At 43.7% G+C, this 22,909-nt stretch overlaps 2 protein-coding genes across 2 annotated transcripts in view; one reads left to right on the top strand and one right to left on the bottom strand.

Annotated features, from left to right (window-relative positions):
• TG (thyroglobulin) overlaps positions 1–22,909 on the bottom strand; it is a 192,593-nt gene that overhangs the window by 60,672 nt on the left and 109,012 nt on the right. The window lies entirely within an intron of this gene.
• SLA (Src like adaptor) overlaps positions 1–22,909 on the top strand; it is a 29,457-nt gene that overhangs the window by 4,220 nt on the left and 2,328 nt on the right. Inside the window, exons 2-7 of the mRNA XM_079984510.1 lie at positions 2,239–2,332; positions 8,530–8,629; positions 10,898–10,984; positions 14,103–14,206; positions 16,549–16,680; positions 21,730–21,877. Of these exons, the coding sequence (XP_079840636.1) occupies positions 2,269–2,332; positions 8,530–8,629; positions 10,898–10,984; positions 14,103–14,206; positions 16,549–16,680; positions 21,730–21,877 (635 nt within the window). The 5' untranslated portion in view covers positions 2,239–2,268. The remainder of the gene's footprint in view (positions 1–2,238; positions 2,333–8,529; positions 8,630–10,897; positions 10,985–14,102; positions 14,207–16,548; positions 16,681–21,729; positions 21,878–22,909) is intronic.

Genomic DNA, 22,909 nt, shown 5'->3' with positions numbered 1-22,909 from the left:
CCTGTTTTGCAGATCGAAGCAGCTGAATGGGCTCATATGATATAAGGCAATCCTGTAATTTTAGTGCCTATCAATTTCTCATTTTTCAAATCTTCTTTCACCACATTTCAGCATGAGTTTGCAATATTTTTAAGTCCTCATTAAAAAAAATTTGCCGGCATTTTAGTGTGTGTTTTCCCTAAAAGGACCGTTTTCGTTTGCAGTTTCCCCTAATACATTTTTACTTTTGTATGTTATCTTCACTGACATATGGATTTACATGCAAAATTATTAATGAAGAAACCACATGCTGGTTGTCAGTGGCGTAGCGTGGGGGGTGCAGGGGGTGCCGGCCGCACCGGGCGCAACATCTGGGGGTTAGGGTTAGGGATAGGGTTAGGGGGCGCAAATCCAGGGTTAGGGGGCGCAAATTACTTGCCTTGCCCCGGGTGCTGACAACCCACGCTACGCCACTGCTGGTTGTAGCCTAGCAGAAACATATGACCAAAAATTAAAAGAGTTATTACATCAAAATAAAAACTTGGCCCATATAAGGAATAAAATATACAGGGAAAACAGAATCTTAGATCTCAAAGGAGGCAACATGGTATTGTCTCACTGCAAATACAGCTGTGTTAAACATTACATACCTGTCTGAACTGGACAACAGATATTTACCCTTTTCCATATTACCGTGAGGAACAACCACCACTAAAGAGTTCTCTAATTATTTTTGTCTGTTTCATACAATTTACAGTATAACATGTAGTGTTTGGTGTCTTCTACAAAGGGCTAATCTCTGGGGATTTTCTTGAATCTCCCTTCCAGAAAATTAGACTTCATAGTCCAAAAAAATCCAGGGCTGTAACTGTTTTGCAGAGAAAAAGTCCTCAAATAAGTATTTCTCTTCCCCACAGTGCGATTTTAAGCAGGCAAAGTACTGGAAAATCTGAATAAAATCATGGTGACTGTGTATTATTCTGCAGATGGCTCTTAAGAGCTGTGCTTTAATACTGAAATGTAAGCTGCATTTACGCAGCAAAATGTGTCTCTCAGTCAAGTCCATATTTCCTCAGTAACAATTTACTGATAGCTATCCGGGTGTTTGGGGAGAATGAACGAGGCTGCCCTTCTGTACACAATTCTGCCAGTTCATTTACCAAATGTCTCAGTTTTTTAAAAAAATAAAAGACGACAGCCTCCAACATAAAATAAATTTGGAATTACTCCAGTCACATGTGCTCTTGGTGGGAGACCCAATAAAGAGCAAATAAATCTGTTCTATATTATCTCCAACTGTTTTGGTTTCAAAACGTCCCAGATTTCCACACTGAGGAATAACCTTAGCTACAAAAAAGACCTCTTAGAAGATCCCCACCATTCAATCTGGTATATTATAACACTGACTCCATGGACTTTTCAGCCTTTTAGTTTATTAGTCTGCCAGTGACTTTTTCATAGGCCATTTGGGGGTGGGGGGACAATTCCCATGCAGACTCCCTCCTGATTTACACATTTTTGTACACGTTTTCGGTCAGAGAATCACAAAATTCGTAGAAGTGTGGGCTTTGAAGGCTAGCTGTGTTTCAGTCTGCATATTGCTTTGGGGAGTGCAAATTAGGCGAGTCTGTGTTAAAATCGGAACCAAGCCTCCGTCTCTTGCTGAAATTGTTATGAAACTAAGCTGTGCCTTATAAAACCAGCGCTGTCTGTTTTAATTCTTGAGGGTATGTGGATACATTTCAGGGAATGGTTTCCATCCCTCTGTGCTTCAACAGAGAGCAAACTGAGGCAGAGTGGGAGGGGGAAAAACCCTGGAGAAAAGAGACTGATTTTGGGAGACAGAGTGTGTATTTTGTATGCCTGAGTTTGCGTAGACTAAGTATATTGACGTCTTATTGTCCCTGGTGCCCCCAAACACACACACACACACACACAAAAAAAAACTTTTCATGCTTTGACTGCAACTTCCTATTATGCAAATACAACATCAGTGGAAAATACTGTTTTATACATCAGTTCTTGGCAATGTTTCTGGTTGCGGTTTTCAGCCACTGTTGTGACAACTTCAGGGAAGTTGTGAGAACTTAAGCAAATGCATGTGTTTCTCAGACACATGCAGAACATCAAATAATTAAGAAGAAGGATCAATGCAAAGTATGTGCCTGCTTTCTTCTTCTTCTTCTAACAAGCTACTAAAAGTTAGTAAGCAAAGCAGGTGCTAACCTGAAGCTTTTGCATCTGTCTTTGCTACTTTAGCTCTGAAGCTCGCGCTTTGAAGGAAGAACAATGGGGAACACTATAAGAACGACCAAAACCACGCCTGAGATAAATATCACACCTTGGCAATCTGGTAAGTGTGCTTAAATTGAATTAAATTACAATTTCGGAGGAGGAGGTGTGGGAAGAGAAAGGGAGACCAAAAATTGTTGACGAACAGCCTACATGACATGACATGAAAAAAAAAAAGTCTTTCAGAGACAGCATCAGCATATACAGTGGTACCTCGGGTTACAGACACTTCAGGTTACATACGCTTCAGGTTACAGACTCCGCTAACCCAGAAATAGTGCTTCAGGTTAAGAACTTTGCTTCAGGATGAGAACAGAAATCGTGCCCCGGCGGCGCGGCAGCAGCAGGAGGCTCCATTAGCTAAAGTGGTGCTTCAGGTTAAGAACAGTTTCAGGTTAAGTACAGACCTCTGGAACGAATTAAGTACTTAACCCGAGGTACCACTGTAGTGGCCTCAGGCAATTGTCAGCATCCCAAACCTCCAACAAGTCCCATCACTGACTCTGACCTGGGACCCCCCTCAAGCAGGACTCAAATCATTCGGGCAGCTGAGTTGGGGAGCTGCCATTTTAACTTCCCACAAGGCCCCCACAGTTGTGGGGTCGCGTTCTAATTTCCCTCCATATCACAGAGCTGCACTATGACATGATGGGGAATTAAAATTACAGTTCCATCAGAGTTTGGTCAAAACAGGGGTGGTCTTGTGGGTTTCACTAAGGGCTCACTTACCTACACCCACCCCCCAATAAACTGAGCATTGCCCTGATCCTAAATCTTAGCTCTTGGGTGCTTCACACTTTTGATGCATCACTTGCATCTCGCAGACCTTGGGGTCCCAAATTTCAGTGGCACCCTGTGCGACGCCAAAATTCACACCCACCCCTCTCACCTTCTGTTCTAATTCATTGTTCTGGCGCCCCTGAGGCCCTGCACCCAGCACGGACAAAACTGGTTGCATTCCCCTAATCTGCCTCTGCATCTCATACCGAAGTCAAGGAGTGCATTTCGAACTGCTAAGTGTGAAAAGGTTTTATAAGACTTTTTTTTAAAAGAACACCTTTATGCAAAAGAACAAAGATCTTCTTTACCTTTAAATCGTAAAGTCAAGCCTGGCCTGTGGCCTGGCTGTTCCCAAAGTTTTAAGAAATGCCAAAAAGAAAAGAAAAAAAACCTTTAGAGCAGGGGTAGGCAACCTAAGGCCCAGGGGCTGGATTCGGCCCAATCACCTTCTCAATCCGGCCCACGGATGGTCCAAGGATCAGCATGTTTTTACACGAGTAGAATGTGTCCTTTTATTTAAAATGCATCTCTGAATGATTTGTGGGGCCTGCCTGGTGTTTTTATATGAGTAGAATGTGTGCTTTAAAAAAAAATATGCATCTCTGGGTTATTTGTGGGGCATAGGAATTCATTCCCCAGCCACTCTGGGCGGCTTCCAACACAATATTAAAATACAGTAATGCATCAAACATTAAAAGCTTCCCTAAACAAGGCTGCCTTCAGATGTCTTCTAAATGTCAGGTAGTTGTTGTTCTCTTTGACATCTGGTGGGAGGGAGTTCCACAGGGCGGGCGCCACTACCAAGAAGGCCCTCTGCCTGGTTCCCTGTAACCTCACTTCTCACAGTGAGGGAACCGCCAGAAGGCCCTCGGCGATGGACCTCAGTGTCCGGGCAGAGCGATGGGGGTGGAGATGCTCCTTCAGGTATACTGGACCAAGGCTGTTTAGGGCTTTAAAGGTCAGCACCAACATGGTGAATTGTGCTCAGAAACGTAGGGGGAGCCAATGTAGATCTTTCAAGACCAGTGTTATGTGGTCTCAGCGGCCGCTCCCAGTCAACATGCATATGGTAGGAATTGACCCTGGGCACACAAAACTCACCATGCGTTAAACAAGACTAGCAGCTATGCAAGAATATCCTGCTCATGAGAGCCACCGGCTACAAAATCTGGTGCAATGGGTGGTTACAAAACCCTGACAGGCTCTTGGGTCATCTTAACTTGAGATGTCAGGGAGGGCAAGTTCCCATTGTTCGCTTATTTGTCCCATGTCTGGTATGGAAATCGCTCCAGCAAATACAATTGGTATCCACTGTCGTTGTTGCTCTTAGTCCAGAAACAATAGGCAATTCATCGCTTCCTCGTTCCCATTTGCCCTATGCTTTCTTTGCACTGAAATGAACGGGGTGGAATAGCATGACGGCAGCTTAATTTATGTGGTTATGTAAATTATATAAGTTACGTGATGTCATTACAGCAGACAGTGAGGTGAGCAATGCTGTTTTTAGAGGGAGGTGAACTGCAGGAGAATGGAAACATTGCCGCATGCGGCAAATACAGGGTGGAATGGAAAATGATGCCTTCTTACATTCTGAACTGTGCTGTTGAGCTACTGAAATTGCCCAGTATATTCAACATCATCCTGTTCTTTAATAATAAATAATAATAATAATAAATTTTATTTATACCCCGCCCTCCCTAGCCAAGGCCGGGCTCTGGGTGGCTAACAACCAATAATAAAAACAAGTTGAATGAATAGAACTTAAAAACAAGATTAAAATGCAACATTAAAACATTAAAATGCAGCCTCATCACAGGAGGAGAAAGGAAAAAAGAAAAAGGGGGAGGGAATCAAATTGACCCCAAGCCAAAGGCCAGGTGGAACAACTCTCTCTTACAGGCCCTGTGGAAAGAAATCAGATCCACAAAAAATCAGAAACCAAAAAAATACAAAGTTTATTAGTGACTGGAATAAATTTGTGGTATACATTGAAGGAAACTATAGAGACCTAAAAACTATAGCAGGTTTGATTAACCATTAACAATTAATAGCTGCAGAAAAAAGAAAGAATTTTTATCAAGCAGCCCGAAATTGGGAGGGAAGGAGGTCAATGGGTGTGTAGAGGAAAGGTTTAAATATCTAAAGATATATCTAAAGATATAAAGATTCAAGGAAGAAGACAAAGAACTGTAATGGATGTTATTTTTGTGCTATGTATGGATATTTCTTTTGAATTTGTTGATTTGTTTTTTTCTTTTGGTTTTTTTAAAGATAAACTCAATAAAAAGAAATTAAAAAAAAAAGATCCCGCAGGGCCCTGGTCTCATGAGACAGAGTGTTCCACCAGGCTGGAGCCAGTGTTGAAAAGGCCCTGGCTCTGGTTGAGGTTAATCTGACTTCCTTAGGGCCCGGGACCTCTAGGGTGTTGCTATTTATGGACCTTAAGGTCCTCCGTGGGGCATAAAAAGGTAAAGGGACCCCTGACCATTAGGTCCAGTTGTGGATGACTCTGGGGTTGCGGTGCTCATCTCTCTTTATTGGCCGAGGGAGCTGGTGTACAGCTTCTGGGTCATGTGGCCAGCATGACTAAGCTGCTTCTGGCGAACCAGAGCAGCGCACGGAAACGCCATTTACCTTCCCGCTGGAGCGGTACCTATTTATCTACTTGTACTTTGACGTGCTTTCCAACTGCTAGGTTGGCAGGAGCAGGGACCGAGCAACGGGAGCTCACCCTGTCGTGGGGATTCAAACCGCCGACCTTCTGATCAACAAGTCCTAGGCTCTGTGGTTTGACCCACAGCGCCACCCGTGTCCCACCTCCCATGTGTCCGTGGGGCATACCACCTCCCCCAAAAAGAGTCTTCCAGAGCAGTTTACAGATCACTGCAAACAGGACAGTTTTTGTCCTCAGGTTAACAGCCTAGAGACACACAGCACAAAAGGAAAACGTATTGGGAGGGAGAAGAAAACAAGCAAAAATGGCACGGCACCAAGGATGGACTGCAAACCCCCTCTTGAATGCAAAGCGCTATGTTGTGGTCTCTCCTTACAATCTCACTTCCCGATAAATTTACGCATGAGCAAACAGGTCATGTAAATGTTATCTTGTGCCTTTATGACGAAGGTGTCCTTGTTTTCTCTGCCGACAGCAGCTGTGCTGCTGGTAGAGGAGCCAGCCAAGTCAAGAGGTACCCAGCCCAACTGCTAACTGAACAGGAAGGCGACCTTGATTTTTCTGACTTCCTGTGGTTTTGCATTTCCGCCCTGTGCTATTTTTAAGCCTCAAACTATTTTTAGACTATTGGCAAGATAAAGATGTACTGCTTGTTTGACATAAGAAGATCAACATGTCATCGTCTGATTAGACTGTAGCAGCCCAGAGGCAGGAGATAGCAGCTATCGTGGCAAAAGCTGGCCTAGTCTTAGCAGTGAACAGGGCTGAATATATACCTGAAATGCGTTGCCAGCTAGGCTTTGGGAGATGGCATTCAGGTGCCACATAAGTGATGGCAACTAAACAGGGTTTGACAGGATTTTATGCAGCTCTTAGGCAGAGGTAATGTGGGCCTCCAATGGTTCTCAAAATAAATTTCTCTGTGCCACACTTTCAGAATAAAACTTTGCTTTCACCACACTGAATTTTTCATTGATTAAAAAAAGGAAAACAAAAAGAAAGAACTCCTAGCAGTGTTTGATTTATAACACAGAAGACAACGATTTATGGCCAAAGATGGTAGGAAGAAACAATTTCGTCAAAGGAAGATTGGCAATTAAAATTTATGGAATATGCAGAAATGGTGAAACTCACCGGAAGAACAAGAAATCAAGGAGGTAGACTTTTAAAAATAGAATGGGGAAAATTCCTTGACTCTTTGAAGATGCATTGTATACAAATTAAAACATTTGAGGGACTGATACGAACACGTGCAGTAATAGAGAATTAAGGGGAAGACAAGAAAAAATTTGTAAATATGTATGAATTGGATATGCAGTAATAAAAAGATATGAAAAAAATAACTGCAGAAAGGAGGGGAGGGAAGTCAAGGGGAAGGTAAATTAGATTTGTAAAGATTCGGTTTTTCTTGTCAAAATATTTGCAAAAGCTGAAAATGAAATATAAAATTATATATATATAATTTTATATTTTTTATAATTTATATATATATATATATATATATATAAACACATAGAACACAACTACTTTATAATACGACCATGAGACATCCAGAAAGCAGCTACATATTCCACAAAAATAATAATAATTACAGTATATTTTACTAGACTGTACTACACTGAAATGTTTACATTTTTCTTTGATTGTCCTTGAGTTTTCCTATCCTCTCCTGCCAGACCCTTTGAGAACCAGTTGGGAAGAGAGGGTTAGTGGGCAGTCTGAATAGCATTTAAGGGGTGCAGTTAATTCATTATGTTAGATTAAGATCACATCGCCAATGGGAAAGCACATGGCTTTCCCCAGAGAATCCTGGAAACTGCATTTCTTTTTAAGGGTGCTGGGAACTGGAGCTCTGTGAGGAGCAAACTACAGTTCTCGGGTTCCTTTGAGGGGACTCCATGTGCGTGAGGCAACACAGCCATGGGAGTTCTGTTTTTTAAGTGCTAGGGCTCAACCTAGGAACATGTGAGGTAAGCATAAATGCAAGTGAACCTTGGGAATGTGCAGAGTGCATTTATCTCCCTACTGAGTCACCACAGGGACTGAGCCCCCCCCCCCCGACAACAGATATTAAAGGAAGAGCTTCCTGTTCAAAAGATATTTCCAGAGAGGCGTCAACATCTCTCACCAGACTTAAGTACTGGATTTGAATCTATCAGAAACGATAGGGACTTCGGTTTAAGAACGGTCCTGTTTACGAACAATTCGGTTTACAAACTCCACAAAACCAGAAGTAGTGTCCAGGTTTGCGAACCTTACCTCAGTCTAAGAACGGAAGTTCATAAACCGAGGTACCACTGTACTAGGATTCACGTTCGCCCACATCTTCTGAAACATATTATTCTGGGATAATAATAAGAATTTATTATTTATACCCTGCCCATCTGGCGGGGTTTCCCCAGCCACTCTGGGCGGCTCCCAACAGAGTAATAATAATAATAATAATAATAATAATAATAAAGTGATAAAATATTAAACATTAAGAACTTCCCTAAACAGGGCTGCCTTCAGATGTCTTCTACAAGTCAGATAGTTGTTTATTCCCTTCACATCGGGTGGGAGGGCGTTCCACAGGGCGGGCGCCACCACCGAGAAGCCCCTCTGCCTGGTTCCCTACAACCTCTTCTAGCAAGGAGGGAATCGCCAGAAGGCCCTCGGAGCTGGATCTCAGTGTCTGGGCTGAACTATGGGAGTGGAGATGCTCCTTCAGGTATACTGGGTCAAGGCCTTGGATGCACCAAGGTTATGACTGGATTCTGGTGAACATATTGACTTCATATTTTGCACCCTTCACTCTTCTTCAGGCCATAGAAGTGACTTCCTTGCTGTCCTTGACAACTACCCTGATCCGGATATAAGCCAACCTATATTTCACGTCGGAGAAAAATTGCGTGTAATATCAGAGTGAGTACCTTCCTATTTTATTCTCAAAAAAGAAGAAGTTTGCATTAAGTTGAAGGACAGCTGAGAAATTCGCGTTATTCAATGCTGTGCTGCCGAGAAGTGCGATTTTGGGTAGGCATCCCCATCCCCTTTGTGCCACAAAAATTGGCAGCGGCAGCAAAATTGGTTTGCAGCATCAACGGTCAGGGAATATGTGAGGGTCTGAAGAGGAGACCCAAAAGGCTCCCATGAGCTACTGGAAATAAAACATACAACTCTCAAGGTTCTAGTCCATTTGAGCTGGGGGAGAAAATGGTTTCCGAACCCTATCAACGGCAACTGATTTAAGTAGTTTCCAACAAATTCCCCCTCCTCTCTATCTCCGCATGTGAAACTGAGGGGGTGAAGTCACTTTTCCTATGTGTAAGAAACAACCGAAAGTCTCTGTTTTGTAAATAACTGGGCAACAAGGAAAGCTCCGCTGTTAAGGGGTTAGGGCTCTGAGGTGTTTTTCATGGCTCAGGTGATTCAGAGGGCATTCGCTTGTCTATAAAGAAATAAAAAACCGGGTGGATTTTGCTCAAATTTACCTGTTGTGTACCAATCACGCATTGGAGACCGTAGCCCACAAGCGTGAAAGTCAGCACTTAGTGGAATGTTCCTTTTCCTGTTTTGATTCTGCTGAGGCACGAAAAAAAGCTCAGGGAACTTGCAGCCGAGGCCGAAAGCTGTAACTCAAATGAGAGAACAGGCCATGGGGCTACGCTGCCAAGAGCTACAGAAAATGTTACTTCCCCTATCCTTCAACAGTCTGCTTGTTAGAATCAGTTATACTGGGGGCTTGAAAAGTTTCTGCAAAGATCCCAGCTTTGCAGTCAAATATACAGGGTGGTGTATATGGGATGAGACGCGGGTGGCACTGTGGGTTAAACCACAGAGCCTAGGGCTTGCCAATCAGAAGGTCGGTGGTTCAAATCCCCACGACGGGATGAGCTCCCATTGTTCAGTCCCTGCTCCTGCCAACCTAGCAGTTCGAAAGCACATCAAAGTGCAAGTAGATAAATAGGTACTGCTCCAGCGGGAAGGTAAACGACGTTTCCGTGTGCTGCTCTGGTTCGCCAGAAGCGGCTTAGTCATGCTGGCCACCTGACCCAGAAGCTGTACACCGGCTCCCTCAATAATATAAAGCGAGATGAGCACCGCAACCCCAGAGTCGGCCACAACTGGACCTAATGGTCAGGGGTCCCTTCACCTTTACTATATAGGATGGTATCAGGCTGACCCACCAGAAGCAATGGACATGAATGAGCCACGACTTGCTTGAATTTGTTGATTTCATTAGCGCTACTTAGTATGGATTTTAGTTAAATATCACCCAGAGCATTCGGGTCCTGCTAAAGTTATCATGTGAACAATCACAGTGGCTTCATATTGACCTTAACATTTAAGCAACCCAAGGACAGTGTATTCTTCAATCTACTCCCCATATGTCCGGGTCTTCCCGTACATATTGCCGATTCAGCAAAAATCCGGCATTTTTCAGTCCGATTCCCGGATGTGTCCAGGAAAACCTGGATGTATGGCAGCCCTATTTTATCCCTAGGTAGTGGTGTGTATGTGTCATTCTTTGGAAATGCTTATTAATATGCTAACAATGCCATCACCTTTACTTTATTCTTTTTAGGTGTAAGGTGAGTTCATCCTATTGAATGGTCAGCCATTCCCAAATATTTTAAAAATGGATGTGAAATTAAGATTTTTGCCCTGACATGCATCTCTTGTTTACACTGGTGTGTGGCCTGGGGAGACTTTTGAGGGCCACACAGAGAGGCTTGGAGGGCCACATTAGGTCGCTGGACTTGAGATTCCTCATCCTTGACCTAAAGTAGCACAGAGAAACGATCTTCCTCTTGTAACAGGCATGTGGGTATTCCAGACAGATGACAGAGTTGTAAATTGCAAATCTCCGGCAGAGACAACAGCGAAATGAGCAGCTGACATACGATTCGGGGGAAAGGGGGAGATGTTACCTCATCTGGAAACAGGAAGTCTCATTAACTTTACTGGGTTTCTTTTTTTACACAACGGGTGGAAAGAGGAAGTCTAGTAGTTTCACTGATGATCACCTTTATCCCTCATATGTCTGTCGGAGTTCACAACCCACAGGGATATATTTTAGACCATTTTCGCCACTCGCCTTGTTTCACTACAATAACGGTGAATTTCAAAATGCATTTCATCTCTCTCTCTCTCTCTCTCTCTCTCTCTCTCTCTCTCTCTCTCTTGCAGTGAAGGAGGCTGGTGGAGAGCCCGTTCCCTCACTACAGGTCAAGAAAACTACATCCCGGAAAAATGTGTAGCAAAAGTTTACCACGGGTGAGGAAACTCCCAGTGTTGTCTTGGCACAGCTGTATTTTGTGCATCATAGAAATGTGTCAGGTAGCGGTGTCGGACTAGGATCTGGGGATCAGGGTTCAAATCGCCACTCAGCCATGAAGCTCACTATATGACCTTGGGCCTATAGTCCTAACCTGCCTTACAAGGCTGTTGTGAGGATAAAATGGGGAGGAGAACTATGTAAGCCAACTTGAGCTCCTGGGAGGAAAAGTGGGATACAAATATAATTGATAATAATCATAATCTGTATAAAAAAGCTAGACAGACAGACAGATACAGTAGATGATAGATATAGATGATAGATGATGATAGATAGATAGATAGATAGATAGATAGATAGAAGATAGATAGATGATAGATAGATAGATAGATAGATAGATAGATAGATAGATAGATGATAGATATAGATATAGATGATATAGATATAGATATAGACAGATAGATATAGATATAGATAGATGATAGATAGATTAGATAGATAGATAGATAGATAGATAGATAGATAGATATAGATAGACAGATAGATATAGATATAGATAGCTGGATAGATGATAGATAGATAGATAGATAGATAGATAGATAGATAGATGTATAGATAGATAGATGATAGATAGATAGATAGATAGATAGATAGATAGATCAAAAGCTATAGATAGATAAATAGGTAGATGATAGATAGATAAATGATAGATAGATAGATGATAGATGATAGAAAGATAGATGATAGATAGATGATAGATGATAGATAGATAGATAGATAGATAGATGATAGATAGATGATAGATAGATGATAGATAGATGATATAGATAGATGATAGATAGATAGATGATAGATAGATAGATAGATAGATGATAGATGGTATAGATAGATGATAGATAGATAGATACATAGATAGATAGATGATAGATAGATAGATCAAAAGATAGATAGATCGAAAGATAGATAGATGATAGATAGATAGATAGATAGATAGATAGATGATAGATAGATAGATAGATGATAGATGATAGATAGATATAGATAGATAGATATAGATAGATAGATAGATAGATAGATAGATAGATAGATAGAGATAGATATAGATAGATAGATAGATAGATAGATAGATAGATAGATAGATAGATATAGATAGATGATAGATAGAAGATAAATAATGTGTCAGGATATACAGTGGTGCCCCGCAAGACGAACGCCTCGCAAGACGGAAAACCCGCTAGACGAAAGGGTTTTCCGTTTTGGAGGCGCTTCGCTAAACGAATTTCTCTATGGGCTTGCTTCGCAAGACAAAAAAATCTTGCGAGTTCCCGCGGGGTTTTTTCACTTTTCCCCCCCTTTCCTAAGCCGCTAAGCCGCTTATCAGCTGTTCCACTGATAAGCCGCCTCTCAGCTGATCGCTAAAAGCCGCTAGACCGCTAATAGCGCTAATCCGCTAAGCCGTCAATGGGCTTGCTTCGCAAGACGAAAAAACCGCTAGACGAAGAGAATCGCGGAACGGATTAATTTCGTCTTGCGAGGCACCACTGTATAGTAATCTGGCTTGTGAGTCACTTTACAAGTTGAACCCCTGTGTTTCTTTGTTCGCTATAATGAAGAATCTAAAACCAACTACGACATTCCCATCTTTTGACCAAAGTGGATGGAATTTACAGGCAGAGGAACCCAAACTTTTTGTGTGGAAAACAAAATGGATTCCATCATCCCATATAAGCAGTGGGGAGAGTGTGGGTCGTCTCTTGCTCAGGGGAGCAGAACTTATTTTGCTCTTTCCTGCCTTAAAATAAATAAGAGGTGGCTGAGAGGTGTAAATTTTTGCATGCACTTTAAAAAAAAACTTTGTTTGCAACGCAACACTCCCTAGAACACTGCTAGGGGAGTTCTGAAGAGATGGGGTGGGGGTGATAAAGAAGAGCTGTGTAGGAGTTTTTAAAAATTAAATGAGGCTTTTAACTGAAGAAAGACTCCCTACCACTGTGCTTTAACAACAACAAAACAACCCAGAGTTTTCCAGTGCTTTGCAGGAAACATTTTGGACACCCTTAACCTCTTGCAAAGCCTGTGGACCTAGTTACAGATAGGTAGCCGTGTTGGTCTGCCATAGTCAAAACAAAATTAAAAAAATTCCTTCCAGTAGCACCTTAAAGACCAACTAAGTTAGTTCTTGGTATGAGCTTTCGTGTGCATGCACACTTCTTCAGATTCAGATATCTTCTTCAGATACAGATACAGATATCTGAAGAAGTGTGCATGCACACGAAAGCTCATACCAAGAACTAACTTAGTTATTTTGTTTTGCCTGTGGACCTAGAGATAGACGATAAGGTAGACAGATAAACATGCTGCTTTCTGTACAGAAAAAACAGAGGGACAGAGCACTCTCTGATTCAACTTGGGTGGGGCGATATTGACATCACACTTCGGCTCAGGAGGAGGGCTACCCCCCAAATCCTTCCAATCTGCTTCACTGTGATTTGGCTTGTGTGTTGTTTCAGAACGTGTGAATTTGATAGATTTGACTTAAAATGTGTACTGAATTGAATTTCCCCTCCATCCCTAATGATGGGCGTTGAAGTCTAGCAACATCTAGAGGGCCACAGGTTCCCTGTCCCTGGTATAAATCTCTCTTACACATGCAGAAAGTCCCATATTTTGGGGGATCTCCCTTGCCATCCATAACTAGCAATTTTCCAGCTACTGGGGGACGCCTACATTCGCAGTGATTTTTTTTTTTTTAAAAAAAAGTAGCAGTACCAAAAATACATTACAGTGGTCCCTCAGGTTAAGTACTTAATTCGTTCTGGAGGTCTGTTCTTAACCTGAAACTGTTCTTAACCTGAAGCACCACTTTAGCTAATGGGCCCTCCCGCTGCCTCCACGCCACTGGAGCACGATTTCTGTTTCTCGCCCTGAAGCAAAGTTCTTAACCCGAGGTACTGTTTCTGGGTTAGTGGAGTCTGTAACCTGAAGCGTATGTAACCTGAAGCATCTGTAACCTGAGGTACCACTGTATACGGTACTTCCCTAATTAACTCTGCATTTCTGTGGACAAGACCAGTTTGCCTTTTCACTCGTATAACCCCAGCCTCCCTTCTCCTACAGTTGGTTATTTGAAGGTCTGGGAAGAGAAAAAGCTGAAGAACTTCTGCTGCTTCCCAACACCAGAATTGGCTCGTTCATGATTAGAAAGAGTGAAACAACAAAAGGTGAGAAAATGAGATTTTACTTTCAACTTTTGCCACTCCTCTGTCTGATACTTCCTCTTAAGGGCAGTTTAAACCAGACTTCGCAAACTTGGTGTCGTCCAGATGTTTTGGACTATGGCTGGGTACACACTATATACCAGGCACAGGCAAATTCCAGCCCTCCTGATGTTTGGGACTAAAATTCCCATCATCCCTAGCTAACAGGACCAGTGGTCAGGGATGATGGGAATTGTAGTCCTGAACATCTGGAGGGCCGGAGTTTGCCTATGCCTGCTATATACCTTTAAAGCACGTTCAAATCAATTTCCTTTCCTCAAAGAATTCTGGGCACCGTACTTTGTTAAGCGTTGCTGGGAATCGTAACAGTGTGAGAGATAAACTACAGTGCTTGGAATTCTTTGAGGGAAATAATGTGGTTTGAATGCACTCGAAAGCTTCAAATGAGAGGTCCAGATATCTAGAGAACTGTATTTCAGACTGGCTTAAATGCTGTATTATTATTTAATTTGGGTGTTTTTAGGCTGAAATTTGGGGCAAAATGGGATATATTAAGGTACATTAATCACAAAACGATAATGATAAAAGGCAGCTATAAGACAGAGGTCTCAGCTGCACCATGAAAGTTTCCGTATATCTCTGTGCCACAATGGGTCACTCTGTCTGGCTGTTAATCTGAAGGTTGGTGATTCGAGTTCACTCAGGGACAGCTGTAGGCAGGATTCCTGTATTGCAGGGGTTAAACAAGACATCCCATGGGCTCCCTTCCAACTCTACAGTTCTATGATTCTAGGACAGCTTGAAGACTCAAAGAACCAGCAGCACAAAAACACCCAGTAGGGAATTGAAGTGCGGAACAGATACATTATAAAGTCCTATTTGAAGGCCTTCACTGCAAGGACCATGTACAGTTCACCTGGAAACAAGTCTCAGAACCACAGGGGCCACCACTGAAAATGCCCTATCGCTTATGCCCGCTAATCTAATTGATCTTACTGGCGGTCAAATAAGCAGAGCGTCTGAGGTTGAGTTTAAATACTATTTCTTACCCACCCTAGCCTGGGTGGAACTACTAAGAAAGCCCATTTGGCTGGTTTTAACACCAAAGAGGGTCTGTAGGCAAGGAGCAGGTCTTGAAGATATTTAGAACCTGAGTCATATTGGGCCTCAAACACTAATGAGAGCACCCGGAATTGGGCCCAGAAACAAACCAGCAGTCAATGGGCAGGATCTTATGGGTAAAAGTAGACCTTGCATAACCTGAACCCAAAAAATTAAGAGCTTTGAAGGTTAACACCAGCCCTCTGACTTGGGCCACATTAAGGCATGTCCAATATTTCAAAAGTTGCCACAGCTGAGCTCTCTGAGCTTTTACTTCACGTGCCACAGCGATTGTGAAAATCCATTGGGAGCAAAAAGGTCCCCAGCTATAATGAAGATTTTGACTAGGGCTGAATCTACACATATATAAAAAAAACACTGTGAAAATGCTTTTTCTTAAAAATAAAAATAAAAAATTAAGTATATATTGAATTTGCCATTAGCTCACCATCGCCCTCTAGTGTCGCATTTGTATAATGCACTTAAAACACACTTAAAACGTATTTGCAGCTGTATAGCTGATTCCAGAGTCTGGGGTGAGTAAAATGTAGCCCTGCCTACAGCTGCTTTCATCCCATGTTAGATGGATCTGGGATCTGGAGAGCCATAGGTCCTGCAATTCCTGTGCTAGGTTAACAGTTTTTCTCTATCCTTGGGAATCCCGGGAATTTGGGGAGGGGCTCTACCAAGGCATCTGTAAAGGTAAAGGAACCCCTGACCATTAGGTCCAGTCGTGGCCGACTCTGGGGTTGCAGCACTCATCTTTCTTTATTGGCCAAGGGAGCCGGCATACAGCTTCTGGGTCATGTGGTCAGCATGACTAAGCTGCTTCTGGCGACCAGAGCAGCGCAGGGAAATGCTATTTACCTTCCCGCCGAAGCAGTACCTATTTATCTACTTGCACTTTGAGGTGCTTTCGAACTGCTAGGTTGGCAGGAGCAGGGACCGAGCAACGGGAGCTCACCCCGTTGTGGGGATTCGAACCGCCGACCTTCTGATCGGCAAGTCCTAGGCTCTGTGGTTTAACCCACAGCGCCACCCGCGTCCATAGCAGCCTATAATAAGGAATTATCCCCACCAAGCTCTGATTCCAATTATTCTTTAGAGGTTGGCATGACAAGCCAAATGGGGTAAAAACAAGGTGTGCTTGCAATGTCTCTATCCCTCTAAAATGTCTTAACTGCTCCCGAGTTTCTCAGTATCCAGACAAATGGATGATTGTTTGACTTTTCTCCCTTCTCTAGGTTTATATTCGTTGTCAGTCCGGCACGTACAAGTGAAACATTACAGGATCTTCCGCCTGCCAAACAACTGGTATTATATCTCTCCTCGGCAAACTTTCCAGTGCCTTGAGGACCTCGTCAATCACTATTCCGGTAAGAAGGCTCATTCTGCTCAAAAACAAACAAGCGTTTTCAGTCTTTCAGAAACACAGCTCACCGCATAAGTCTGCTTTGATTCATACGGTTACCTTGGCTTTTGAGTGGAGAGCATGATGCACGATTGCAAATGGTAATCCCCATGGAATGCTCAGTTATTCTGCTTTTTCAGTGATGGCTCCGACCTGGTGGAATGCTCTGTCCCATGAGACTAGGATTTAACCTCCTTTCCGTCAGGCCTGTAAGACAGAGCTATTCTGCCTGGCTTTTAATTTGAATTCAGCCTGATCTTTTATTTCCCTTCTCTTCCCTTCCCCTCCCCTTTTATGAAGATTACCTGCTCTGAGACCCCACAGCTAATTCTCTCCTGACCTCCTCGCTGGCCCAAGTAATTCAACCAGCTAGCCCTGGTGATCATCTAATGTTTATTAGATGGATTTCCCCTAAATTGATTTCCGAACTTTGAATTTTATTGTTATTCATGTTTTTATACTGTATTTTATGCTGCTTTTACAATTAAGTGTTTTAAATTTGCTGTTAGCCACCCTGAGCCCGGTTTTTGAACCAGGAAGGGCGGGGTATAAAAAAAAAATTATTATTATTATTATTTGACAAGGCTGCAGATCCAATTTCATATGTCAGCATGCTGAAAGATGTGCAGAGACACAGGGACAGGATTTGCTCGCCCTTAGGTAGTGGCCATTGCATAACCGTCACCCAAGGGTCAAACTATGAGTCTGCAGGAAATAAATATCCAGTTTTGCAAGATGTTCTCTTCCTAGGCTTCACAAGTTCGTGGATGTGCCAATACTGCGCCAAACTCTTATGTGCAATCATTTCTTACATGAACAGTGGGCTTTTGGGAACTGTTTAAACTCCCCTACTTTAGAAATATATATTTTTAATTTTAGGAAAACTGTCTTTCCTCTTCTGGTTGGGCAGGCTCTGAAAGAACCTGTCTTATATTTGTGCGGATGTGGAGCTTTTAAGGTATCTATTGATTGTTGCAGCTGGTTTTAGTGTTTGCCAGTTGCTTTGGGTGTCTTGCACGAAGCACGCAACTAATAAATCTAGAATAATAATACTATGGAGTCCATGTAGTTCAATATTGCCAGCACTGACTGATAGGAGGTCTCCAGGATTTCAGACAAGGGACACTTCCAGCCCTGCATGCCAGGGATTGAACCTGGAACCTTTTCCTGCTCCACCATTGAGCCAGGACCCTTCACCCTTATTTGCAGCCCTAGGATAAAAATAATAGAATTGTAAAGTTGGAAGGGGCACCAAGGGACATCTAGTCCAACCCCCTGCAATGCTGCTAATTCAGAGATTTCAGGAGGGCCCTTCATTGTGACTCACCTGTCTACCAAGGTGAACAAAATCATGACCCAGAACTATTCAGAGCCAAAGAGATTTGGCTATGTAATGATATCACTGGTGGCTAACTATGTATGTACAGTGGTACCTCGGGTTACATACGCTTCAGGTTACAGACACTTCAGGTTACAGACTCTGCTAATCCAGAAATAGTACCTTGGGTTAAGAACTTTGCTTCAGGATGAGAACAGAAATCATGCTCTGGTGGCGCGGTGGCAGCTGGAGGCCCCATTCGCTAAAGTGGTGCTTCAGGTTAAGAACAGTTTCAGGTTAAGAACGGACCTCCAGAACGAATTAAGTACTTAAGCCGAGGTACCACTGTATGGTGCTGGAGGAGACTCTTGAGAGTCCCATGGACTGCAAGAAGATCAAACCTCTCCATTCTGAAGGAAATCAGCCCTGAGTGCTCACTGGAAGGACAGATCCTGAAGCTGAGGCTCCAATACTTTGGCCACCTCATGAGAAGAGAAGACTCCCTGGAAAAGACCCTGATGTTGGAACAGGGTGTTAACTGATGTTAAAAACAGTTTCAGGTTAAGAACAGACCTCCAGAACGAATTAAGTACTTAACCCGAGGCGCCACTTTACCTCAGCGTATTTTGTGGCATTGCCATTGCAGGGCTAGTCTCCACCATGCACTTCTCAGGGATTATTATTATTATTATTTATTTGCAAGCATGACACCTGTAATCTGAGCTACGTGAGCTCTGAGGCCGATTAGAAGGCTGTGATGCTGAAAGCTCACTGCAGGCTCGCAATCTCTTGCCATCAAAAGGCAGCATGACTTCCGAGTGGCAGAATGTGCCCCTCAGAACAAAGAGAACGAAAGTGGGCGGAGCCTTCCTGCAGGGGAAACACAATGCTAACGTTTGGCCATTAATGCCAATATCACATGCATTCTGCATAGTGTGAAGCCACAACATTTGCCTAGAAGCCATGCCTTTTCTCAGAACTCACTGGTGGCTGACACAATACGGGAAAGGAAGCTGGCACACAGCTTCACAGCTCAGCGCTAGATAAATATCATCAGGCAGCACACTTATATTTAGGTCATTTTGTTGTAAAGAAACCAGAAGCCTTTTTGTTAGGAATAACAGGAAGAGAGATAAACAGAAGAGATTATAAACTTTTTCAATATGCAGTAACAGCGGCAAGAATATTAATGGCCCAAAAGTGGAAACAAGAGGAACTACCGACCCTTGAAGAGTGGAGAATGAAACTTATGGACTATGCAGAATTGGACAAAATGACTGGGAAAATCAGATATCAGAGGGATCACAAGTTCATCGAGGACTGGGGAAAGTTTACGGATTATCTGAAAAACATATGTGATGAAAAGACAACGCTAGTGGGTTTTAAAGAGGTTTTGTGATAGTTTAAGGTGTATTGTAAAAAAGAAACAGAGATGAAAGGATAATATTAATCGGCAATATTATATATAGAAAATGCGTGAAGATAGGAAAAATGGATGATTGATGGAGGAGCTGGTGGAAGTACAAAAACTGGAAATTTGAAAACATGGTTGTGTGGATTAATTTGTAAAGGAAAAATCTAACAAAAACTTATATTTTGGTGGATAGAAACATCCAACAGCCCAAAGGCAGAGTGATAATCTCATTCTTCATCTTGCATTTCAAAGCTGTTTGCTTTTGCTTTCTTAAGTTTGCAGTAGAGGATGTGAAAAAGTGGAAGAGGCACAATGATCAACAGCTCATTGTGTAGCCAGTTCTAGCCTGTTTTGCAGAGAGAGGTTTCCCCCACGCCCCACCCCATATACAGAGATGCTGAATGGCCCTAGGCCACCCAGACAGCTTCCTGGCTGAGTGGGGATTTGAACCCTGCCCTCCCAGGTCCTAGTTCAACACTCTAACCATTACGCCACACAGCCTCTCTCTTTTGAGCAACAAAATGAAAGAGCAGCAGAGTTCTTGCTTTACTCCAGCTGTGTTGTAAGCAGTAAGGTAAAGGTAAAGGGACCCCTGACCATTAGGTCCAGTCATGGCCGACTCTGGGATTGCGGCGCTCATCTCTCTTTATTGGCCGAGGGAGCCGGTGTACAGCTTCTGGGTCATGTGGCCAGCATGACTAAGCCGCTTCTGGCGACCAGAGCAGCGCAGGGAAATGCTATTTACCTTCCCGCCGAAGCAGTACCTATTTATCTACTTGCACTTTGAGGTGCTTTCGAACTGCTAGGTTGGCAGGAGCAGGGACCGAGCAACGGGAGCTCACCCCGTTGTGGGGATTCGAACCGCCGACCTTCTGATCGGCAAGTCCTAGGCTCTGTGGTTTAACCCACAGCGCCACCCGCGTCCATAGCAGCCTATAATAAGGAATTATCCCCACCAAGCTCTGATTCCAATTATTCTTTAGAGGTTGGCATGACAAGCCAAATGGGGTAAAAACAATGGGAATTCGAACCGCCGACCTTTTGATCGGCAAGTCCTAGGCTCTCATCTCTCCCGGCATCCTCTTCTCACAGTGGCCAACCAGATGCCTGTGGGAAACCCACAATTGGGACCCCTCCCCTCTTGTAGTTTCCAGCAACTCTGCCAGCTCAGACAGAAAAACATTAAGGAATTAATTCCATCTTTCATGTTTTCCCTGTAAGCTGCCCTGGAAGTTACTGAACTGAAAAGATGGGGTAGAAACATAACCAGAGAGAGCTCTACCTCTCTTTCAAATCAGAACCGGTGAAGGTCCTGTGTGAGTGTCTAGAGGCAGTTGGAGGATGGATGGCGGCTAACAGATTGAGGTTGAATCCTGACAAGACAGAAGTACTGTTTTGGGGATACAGGAGGCGAGCGGGTGTGGAGGACTCCTTGGTCCTGAATGGGGTAACTGTGCCCCTGAAGGACCAGGTGTGCAGCCTGGGAGTCATTTTGGACTCACAGCTGTCCATGGAGGCACAGGTCAATTCTGTGTCCAGGGCAGCTGTTTAACAGCTCCATCTGATACACAGGCTGAGACCCTACCTGCCTGCGGACTGCCTTGCTAGAGTGGTGCATGCTCTGGTTATCTCCCGTTTGGACTACTGCAATGCGCTCTATGTAGGGCTACCTTTGAAGGTGACCCAGAAACTACAACTAATCCAGAATGCGGCAGCTAGACTGGTGCCTGGGAGCGGCCACCGAGACCATATAACACCGGTCTTGAAAGACCTACATTGGCTCCCAGTACGTTTCCGAGCACAATTCAAAGTATTGGTGCTGACCTTTAAAGCCCTAAACGGCCTCGGTCCTGTATACCTGAAGGAGCGTCTCCACCCCCATCGTTCTACCCGGACGCTGAGGTCCAGTGCCGAGGGCCTTCTGGCGGTTCCCTCACTGCGAGAAGCCAAGTTTCAGGGAACCAGGCAGAGGGCCTTCTCAGTAGTGGCGCCCTCCCTGTGCAACGCCCTCTCACCAGATGTCAAAGAGAACAACAACTACCAGACTTTTAGAAGACATCTGAAGGCAGCCCTGTTTAGGGAAGCTTTTAATGTTTGATGTATTACAGTATTTTAATATTTTGTTGGAAGCCGCCCAGAGTGGCTGGGGAAGCCCAGCCAGATGGGTGGGGTATAAATAATAAATTATTGTTATTATTATAACAAAGAAACAAAGAAAAACATTGCAAAAGGCAGAGGCCATTTTGACTTGCAACTCATATTGCGCCCGTTTCTTCTTTCAGAGGTAGCTGATGGTCTCTGCTGCATACTCACCACTCCCTGCCTCACCCAACACACGAGCAGCAACGAAGTAAGGAATCAAGAGCCGAGGAACCAAGAAACCCCCATCGTGATGCGCAACAAGACCTTCTCGTGGAAGGATAAGCAGAGGTAATGTTTGGTCGGGGCAGCTGATGCCAGCCTTCCCCAACTCAGCGCTCTCCAGATGTTTTGGACTATAACTCCCATCAGTCCAGGCCCAATGGTCAAGAATTAAGGGAGTTGTCGTCCACAAAGGTCTGGAGGGCTATTTCAATGCAGATGGTGCTCTGAAATTCTGCAGCTACAAAACCCCAGTTCTGCAACTGGAATAAATTACTCTGTTTGACCAATATAAGCTTGCTAAAACATTCATGCTTCGTACAATATGTGCAATAGCAGGATTGAGTTTTGGACTACAGAATTTACACTTCTGTGCCAGTTTATTCCTTGTCTGGTGTTGTAGACCAAAAAAAAAAAAAAGGATGTGGGTGGCGCTGTGGGTTAAACCACAGAGCCTAGGACTTGCCGATCAGAAGGTTGGCGGTTTAAATCCCTGCGATGGGGTGAGCTCCCGTTGCTCGGTCCCTGCTCCTGCCAACCTAGCAGTTCGAAAGCACAAAGTGCAAGTAGATAAATAGGTACCACTCCGGTGGGAAGGTAAACGGCGTTTCTGTGTGCTGCTCTGGTTCGCCAGAAGCAGCTTAGTCATGCTGGCCACATGACCCAGAAGCTGTACGCCGGCTCCCTCAGCTAATAAAGCGAGATGAGTGCCGCAACCCCAAAGTCGGCCACGACTGGACCTAATGGTCAGGGGTCCCTCTACCTTTAGACAAAAAAGGGGGTGCTAAAATAAATACAGTGGCACCTCAGGTTACAGACGCTTCAGGTTACAGATGCTTCAGGTTACAGACTCTGCTAACCCAGAAATAGTACCTCGGGTTAAGAACTTTGCTTCAGGATAAGAACAGAAATTTTGCGGCGGCAGCGGGAGGCCCCATTAGCTAAAGTGGTACCTCAGGTTAAGAACAGCTTCAGGTTAAGAACAGACCTGCAGAATGAATTAAGTTCTTAACCCAAGGTACCACTGTATCTGAAAAGTGGGGTAGGGAATACAGTGGTGCCCCTCAAGACGAATGCCTCTCAAGACGGAAAACTTGCTAG

The sequence above is a fragment of the Podarcis cretensis genome (genome assembly GCF_951804945.1).
Source record: "Podarcis cretensis genome assembly, chromosome: 7".
In the NCBI taxonomy this organism is placed as follows: Eukaryota; Metazoa; Chordata; class Lepidosauria; order Squamata; family Lacertidae; genus Podarcis; species Podarcis cretensis.
Note: the sequence above shows the minus strand (reverse complement) of the source record. Positions and strands in the feature narration are given on the sequence as shown.